An 8,340-nucleotide genomic window follows, 5' to 3' on the forward strand; every position below is an offset into this window, starting at 1 on the left:
AGGCTGGTCTTGAACTCGTGACCTCAAGTGATCAGTCCACCTTGGCCTCCCAAAGTGCTGGGATTACAAGTGTGAGCCACTGCACCAGGCCTATCAATACATATTTTCTAAAGGCTCTCCTGGTACTAGAAGGAAAACGAGAAAGTGATGAGATAGAGGGAAATTTTTTGTTTGTGTTAAGATCTGAGATATTTGAGGGTTGCTTTATGCTAAGAGGAAAGAACCAGTTAGAAAAGTTGAAGACAAGCCAGGTGTGGTGGCTCATGCCTGTAATCCCAGCACTTTGGGAGGCTGAGGCAGGAAGATTGCTTGATCCCAGGAGATTGAGACCAGCCTGGGCAACATGGCGAGACCTCGTCTCTACAAAAAATTAAAAATTAGCTGGGCATGGTGGTGTGCACTTGTAGTCCCAGCTAAGGTGGGAAGATCACTTGAGCCCAGGAGTTTGAGGCTTCAGTAAGCTGTTTTTGCAACACGGCACTACGTCCTGGGTGGATAGAGCAACACCTTAAAAGAAATAGTAATAATAAATTAAAATATATATATATATATAAACAATAATTAAGGAAATGAAAACAACAGAGTGTCCATCTCCCCTTAGAATGACTGTTATAAAGATGGAAGATAACAAGTGTTGGCAAGTATATGGAGAAAAGGTAACCTTTGTACACTGTTGGTGGGAACGTAAATTAGTACAGCCATTATGGAAACTGTATGGAAGTTCCTCAGAAAACTAAAAATGGAGCTACCATATGACCCAGCAATCTAACTTGTAGGTATATATCTAAAGGAATTGAAATCAGTAAGTCAAAGATGTCTATACTTACATGTTAATTGCAGCATTATTCATAATAACCAAGATATGGAATCAGCTTTAGTGTTCATCTACTAATGAATGGATTTTTAAAAAATGCTTTCACCTTCTTTTCCACATTTCCTTTAGTTTTAATTTTGATTTAAAGTATTTGAGACATACAAACAAGTATAGATAAAAGTAAATGAAAATCCAAATACTTGGGCCGGGCGCGGTGGCTCAAGCCTGTAATCCCAGCACTTTGGGAGGCCGAGACGGGTGGATCACGAGGTCAGGAGATCGAGACCATCCTGGCTAATACGGTGAAACCCTGTCTCTACTTAAAATACAAAAAACTAGCGGGGCGACGAGGCGGGCACCTGTAGTCCCAGCTACTCGGGAGGCTGAGGCAGGAGAATGGCGTAAACCCGGGAGGCGGAGCTTGCAGCGAGCTGAGATCCGGCCACTGCACTCCAGCCTGGGTGGCAGAGCAAGACTCCGTCTCAAAAAAAAAAAAATCCAAATACTTGCCTCCCAGCTCATAAAACACAATATTACAGGCTGGGCGTGGTGGTTCACACCTATAATCCGAGCACTTTGGGAGGCCGAGGCAGGTGGATCACTTGAGGTCAGGAGTTTGAGACCAGCCTGGCTGGTGAAACCCTGTCTCTACTAAAAATACAAAAGTTAGCCAGGCATGGTGGCACAGAAAAAATACCACAGCCTGAGATACAACCAGAGGTAAAAAGGTAATGGCAAAACTGCAATAGCTTTTGCACCAAACTAATATAAAAGTTAAGGAGAGGGAGCTCTCTACAAGAAAAATAAAATGTAAATCCTATTCTTGAGCTAGTATTCATTGTATAGCTATATTTTCAAGGAAAAGTACTGATTTCTGGCTTCAAAAGGACTAAATTCCATGGTCCAAATGTCAATGGTTGGTTATTCACCAACCATTACTGCCAAGTGACAGAGAATTCTGTTCCTCACATTTTGGCTGACTGCTTTAGAACATAAAGCCATCTCTCTGTTCTTCTGTGAGACAAAGTTTTTATTTGTATAATGAGAATGCTGTCTGCTCCTATAAGGATGTTAGCTTCCAAGAGATGTTGGGTGCTGTGTATCAAAATGGTGAGCCCCTGGAGATAAAGCTGTGATATTTTCCCTTTACTAGATGATACTACAAATCATTCTAACTCCTCCAAGGAGGTCCCTTCCTCAGCTGTTTTGAGAAGCCTTCGGGTGAATGTAGGTCCAGACGGAGAGGAGACGAGAGCTCAGACTGTACAGAAATCCCCGGAGTTTTTGTCCACTTCAGAGTCTTCTAGCTTGTTGCAAGATCTACAGCCAAGTGATAGCACTTCTTTTATTCTTCTTAACCTAACAAGAGCAGGTATTCTTTCCTTTTCTTGAGCTCTGCTAATGCCTAAGAAAAAAATTAGGGGTGGGGCATATTTTACTTAGTCATACTTAAAATAGAAAGAAGCTTTATTATTTTATTATTTTGGAGAATTGGTCTGTCTGGTGACCATTTGAATATGTAGAGGGAGTGGGAGGACTCTAGTATGACCCATCTTGTTTGGGAAATTATGTAGTGCCATATACTGAGATCGAACAGGAAGAGCAAGGCTTGGGGGAGGATGATTAGTTCCAATTTATGCCTATTTATGTTGAGATTTTGGAGGTACATTCAGGAGGACATGTCCTTTAGAGAGTTAGAAACAGGAATCCAGAGTTCTAGAAAGGTCTGTTTTGGTGCTTATCAGCATTCAGGAAATGTATGAAACAATGAGTGTGGATTCTTTGATTCAAGAGAAGTCTGAAGCATAAACAGAAAAGAAGGCAAGTCTGGGACCCTAGGAAAAAACATTTAAGAGGACAACAGAAGAACAGGAAGGAGCAGCTGGAAGGGGATGAAGAGAACTGGAGAGATTGGTAGCGGGGAAGCAAAGGGAGGAAGAAGTTTTAAGGCAGAAAATACACTAAATCATGCCAAATGCTACATGATGGGCTTATTAGTGAGAAGTGTGTGTCTGGTGACCCTGGCAAGAGCAGTTGTTACTGTGGTAGCTAAGGTAGAGGCCAAGGTTAAATAGATGGGGAGTGGATGGGAGGTAAGACAGTAGATATGCAAGTTAGAAGGTACACTTGTTCAAGAAACTTGACTTTAAAGGAACAGGGAAGAAGGTAATAGCTAGAGAAGTACTTGGGGTTTTCTACTTCTTTTAAAAAATAAGGGTGAGAGACTTGAGTTAGGACATATTTAAAGACTATAAGGAAATGCTGGCCGATAGGAAACTGGTTGCAGATGGGAGAGAGGAGATAACAAGTATATATGAGGGGATAATTGAAGAATGAGAATGAAATACTGTAGATGGGGGTTTAGTCTGGTTGACCAAGAAAGACAGCTTTGCCTCTGAAACCAGAGGAGGCAAGGTAACGACAAGCCTGTAGACTAAAGGTAGAAAGGTAATTGCCTACTTTTCAATGAGAAGTTTGAGGTAAAAGGCGAAGGTCAGGAATAGCTTATTTAGGACATGGAGAGTTTCTGGGCCAGGCACAGTGGCTCACGCCTGTAATCCCAGTACTTTGGGAGGCCGAGGTGGGCGGATTACAAGGTCAGGAGTTCACGACCAGCCTGACCCACGTGGTGAAACCCTATCTCTACTAAAAATACAAAAATTAGCTGGGCATGGTGGCGCATGCCTGTAATCCCAGCTACTCAGAGGCTAAGGCAGGAGAATCGCTTGAACCTGGGAAGCAGAGGTTGTGGTAAGCCGAAATCGTGCCACTGCACTTCAGCCTAGGTGACAGAGCAAGACTCCGTCTCAAAAAAAAAAAAAAAAAGCGGGGGGTGGGGGTACATGGAGAGTTTCTGAGCCAGGGCAAATAAAAGGGTTGCTTGGTTGCTAACTTTTCATATGTTTTGTTTCTTCCAGGTCTGGGCTCTTCAGCTGAGCACTTAGTGTTTGTACAGGATGAGGCAGAAGATTCAGGGAATGATTTCCTCTCCAGTGAGAGCACAGACAGTAGCATTCCATGGTTCCTCCGGGTTCAAGAGTTGGCCCATGACAGTTTGATTGCTGCTACTCGTGCACAACTGGCAAAGAATGCAAAAACCAGCAGCAATGGTGAGGCCTGTTGGCATTTTCCTTGCCACTATTCTGTGCAAAGAGATTTTGGTAATGCAGTGGCTGGTTTGAGTTGTATATAATTCAAGTTATTTTATTGACGAGAGCAGAAGGGTAGAAATCTGTAAATTTTTAAAATTTTATTTTCTGTAAAATAACTTGGCCATACTAGATTTGTGTCCAAAACCAACTAGTATTCTGAATTCTCAACTTTAAAAATGTACAGAGCCCCTTTTAAAGAAAAAATAATATACATTCTGGGGTTTGAATTGTTTTATTGTAATGTCTCTTAAATACGCAAAAACAGAAATTCTGTGTAAACTTCATATACTTAGAGCTCTTACAACCTCATGAAATCAAAACAGTTTTATCAGTTAATAGGAATAAAACTACCAAACCCATGAAAATAAAAATAACATTAAGTCATTGTGGCAGAGGATTATGTTTTGCTGAAACTGAATTGCTGCTCATGGCAGTTTAACAATTAGCTATGATGGTTTTAATGCTTTTTCTTTTTCAGTTCAGCATGCCTGTACTAATTACTCTGTGCCACTTTTCTGTTCTAGTAATTTTCTTTTCTTTTTTTTTTTTTGAGACGGAGTCTCGCTCTGTCACCCAGGCTGGAGTGCAGTGGCCGGATCTCAGCTCACTGCAAGCTCCACCTCCCGGGTTCACGCCATTCTCCTGCCTCAGCGTCCCGAGTAGCTGGGACTACAGGTGCCCGCCACCTCGCCTGGCTACTTTTTTGTATTTTAGTAGAGACGGGGTTTCACCGTGTTAGCCAGGATGGTCTCGATCTCCTGACCTCGTGATCCGCCCCTCTCGGCCTCCCAAAGTGCTGGGATTACAGGCTTGAGCCACCACGCCTGGCTGTTCTAGTAATTTTCAAAGCATTGTCACTGGTTCATTGATGTCACATGGGAACTGAGAAATGCAAACTCTCAGGCCCATGCCAGACCTACTGAGTTAAAAACTTGGTTCTGATACATGTTAAAGCTTGAGAACCACGGCTCTATTCAGACCACTGCAGAATCTTTGCTTATGTAGCATGTCATGAATTCTTTTTTATGTCTGCCTCTGTGTTTTCTCATTAACATGTGACAACTCAATACTACATGGTTTAATGCTATCATTATCACAAACTAAGCTTAAGCACTTAGTATATAGCTGTTTGGAGTTTATGCAGATTATTTAGTATATGCTTTTTGTTATTTTTTGATTACCATTCAAATGAAAATAAAAAGTTTCTAATAGAGAACTATGAATATTTTGAAACATTAAATTTTTTTTTGTCTTCTTTTTTTTCCCTTTTTGTGGAGAATGGGGTTTTGCTCTGTTGCCCAGGCAGGTCTCAAACTCCTGGACTCAGGTTCTCCTCCTCCCTCTGGCTCCCTAAGTGCTGGGATTATAGGTGTGAGCAACCATGCTCAGCCAAACTCTAAACTTCTGTTCGTTTTCAAAATACTTAGTTCTGTTTATGACTACCATAGTGCTACTCAGAATGGTTCATTTTACCATTTTGGTAGGACCCTTAAAGTTCAGATTCTTCCTGAGATGTATGTGCCAATCTCTGGATGCTGAAACCTTCAGCATTTCCTCTTACATTGAAGAAATAGTGCCATATTTGCCAATGAGAAGTGGTGTAGGTAGGGGAGCTTGCAATTTAGAATCTGGGGGCTGGGATCCAGGCCTGGGATCATCATTTATTAGTTCCCTGCCTTGGGCAGTTTAACCTCCCTTAGCTTCAATTTTCTTATGATCTGAACATGGAGATCAGGCAGCTTACCTGATTGACTTGTTATGGAGATTATGTAACATTCTATCTGGGAAATGTTATAATCAGCAAAGCATTGTGTGGATGTTTTTCTTACTCTCAAAATATGTTGCCTTACTATCTTAACAACTACCTTGTATGCCTGAATATAAAATCACCCCAAATAGGCTGGGCGTGGTGGCTTACGCCTGTAATCCCAGCACTTTGGGAGGCTGAGGTGGGCGGATCATCTGAGGTCAGGAGTTTGAGACCAGCCTGACCAATGTTGAGAAACCCTGTCTCTACTAAAAATACAAAATTAGCTGGGCATGGTGGCCCATGCCTGTAATCCCAGCTACTTAGGAAGGCTGAGACAGGAGAATTGCTTGAACCCAGGAAGCGGAGATTACGGTGAGTTGAGATCGCACCACTGCACTCCAGCCTGGACAACAAGAGCGAAACTCGATCTCCCCCCCAAAAAAATCACCCCAAATATAAGACAGTCTTATTTTCCAACAAGGTAATTCCCTAAAAGCCTTTTTTTTCTCGTAACTTAGTTATGTAAACCTTTAGGCATGTAGATAAAATTAACACTATAGGTTGCTATTTGGAAACTTTATGATCTTGGTAATACATACTCATTTTATTTATTTATTTATTTTTTTGAGACCGAGTCTCTCTCTGTCGCCCAGGCTGGAGTGCAGCAGTGCAATCTCAGCTCACTGCAAACTCAGCTTCCTGGGCTCAAGTGATTCTCTGCCTCAGCCTCCCGAGTAGCTGGGACTACATGTGCATGCCACCATGCCCACCTAATTTTTGTATTTTTAGTAGACACAGGGTTTCACCATGTTGGCCATGGCTGGTCTCAAATTCCTGACCCAAGGTGATCTGCCTGCCTTGGCCTTCCACAGTGCTGGGATTACAGGCGTGAGCCACTGCGCCTGCTCCCACATAAACATTTGAATCATATGAAATATATCCATATTGCTTTTACCCACTAACACAAGTTTGTCCAACTCACGGCTTGTGGGCCGGCCACATGTGGCCCAGGATGCCTTTGAATGCAGCCCAACACAAATTCGTAAACTTTCTTAAAACATTATGAGTTTTTTTTTTTTTAAAGCTCACCAGCTGTCGTTAGTGTTAGGTTTTTTTTTTTTTTTTTTTTTTTCTTTTTTTTTGAGACGGAGTCTTGCTCTGTTGCCCAGGCTGGAGTGCAGTGGTGCAGTCTCGGCTCACTGCAAGCTCCGCCTCCCGGGTTCATGCCATTCTCCTGCCTCAGCCTCCCAAGTAGCTGGGACTGCAGGCGCCTGCCACCACGCCCGGCTAATTTTTTTTGTATTTTTAGTAGAGACGGGGTTTCACCATGTTAGCCAGGATGGTCTCAATCTCCTGACCTCGTGATCTGCCCACCTTGGCCTCCCAAAGTGCTGGGATTAAGGCATGAGCCACCGCGCCTGGCCAGTATTAGTATATTTTATGTGTGGCCCAAGACATTTCTTCTTTCAGTGTGGCTCAGGGAAGCCAAAATATTGGACACCCTTGCACTAACATGTAACAAAGTGATTTTATTCAATATTTTAATGCATTTTTAACATAAATATCTTTGTCATTGTTGACACTGAAGTCAGTTTATGAGTCCTCTAGCATAGATTTTCAGAGCACATTATCTTCACTTACAATCTAAGTTGTTTGAAATACAGAAACATTTTAAGTTTGCTTAAGATGTTGTGTATTAGGTCAGCAAAGGCCTTTGGGCCAAATCCCCACCTGTTTTTTTTCTTTTGAGACGGAGTCTCTCTCTGTCGCCCAGGCTGGAGTGCAGTGGTGTGATCTTGGCTCACTGCAAGCTCTGCGCCCCAGGTTCATGCCATTCTCCTGCCTCAGCCTCCCGAGCAGCTGGGACTACAGGTGCCCACCACCACGCCCAGCTAATTTTTTGTATTTTTAGTAAAGACAAGGTTTCACTGTGTTAGCTAGGATGGTCTCAATCTCATGACCTCGTGATCCGCCCGCCTCAGCCACCCGAAGTGCCGGGATTACAGGCGTTAGCCACTGTGCCTGGCCCGCACCTGTTTTTATAATTAAAGTTTTAGAACATAGGCATCCACATTACTTACAAATTGTCTAAGGCTGCTACTATGGCAAAGCTGAGTTGTTGTAACAGAAACCATATGGCAGCCGGACGCAGTGGCTCACACCTGTAATCCCAGCACTTTGGGAGGCCAAGGTGGGCAGATCACTGGAGGTCAGGAGTTCAAGACCAGGGTGGCCAACATAGTAAAACTCAAATGCACTCTTTTCTGAGGGATTTTTTTTTTTAAGGGAAAAATTTGCCTTATATTTCTTTGAGCATATATTGATAATCTTCATTGTTGAGCAGGAGGAGTTTCAATAATTTCTTAGCCTTTCCTTATTCTATGTATTCATTTTTCCTATTTTATGATTATATTAACATTCTTATTATATCTATAAAACTGAATCCAGAAAGCCCCTACTATCACTGATTTGAATCACTGTATTAGCATGATGTTTTTGGCCGATGCAGTGGTTCACGCCTGTAATCCCAACACTGGGTGGCCAAGGCAGGTGGATCTGTTGCGCTCAGGAGACCAGCCTGGTCAACGTGGCAAAACCCCATCTCTACAAAAAAAAAAAAAAAA

The 8,340-nt window shown here is 42.6% G+C and overlaps 1 protein-coding gene across 6 annotated transcripts in view; it reads left to right on the top strand.

The window, feature by feature from the left end:
* Positions 1-8,340, top strand: part of ZNF410 (zinc finger protein 410) — a 47,231-nt gene that overhangs the window by 6,480 nt on the left and 32,411 nt on the right. For 4 of the 6 annotated variants that reach the window (XM_017880471.1, XM_017880468.1, XM_017880469.1 and 1 more), the window contains exons 4-5: positions 1,968-2,186; positions 3,733-3,924. In XM_017880471.1, coding sequence (XP_017735960.1) covers positions 1,968-2,186; positions 3,733-3,924 — 411 coding nt within the window. The remainder of the gene's footprint in view (positions 1-1,967; positions 2,187-3,732; positions 3,925-8,340) is intronic. The other 2 variants (XM_017880470.1, XM_017880473.1) reach the window with 1 other exon arrangement.

This window comes from Rhinopithecus bieti, unplaced genomic scaffold (assembly GCF_001698545.2).
Source record: "Rhinopithecus bieti isolate Rb0 unplaced genomic scaffold, ASM169854v2 scaffold_11380, whole genome shotgun sequence".
Taxonomy (NCBI): domain Eukaryota; kingdom Metazoa; phylum Chordata; class Mammalia; order Primates; family Cercopithecidae; genus Rhinopithecus; species Rhinopithecus bieti.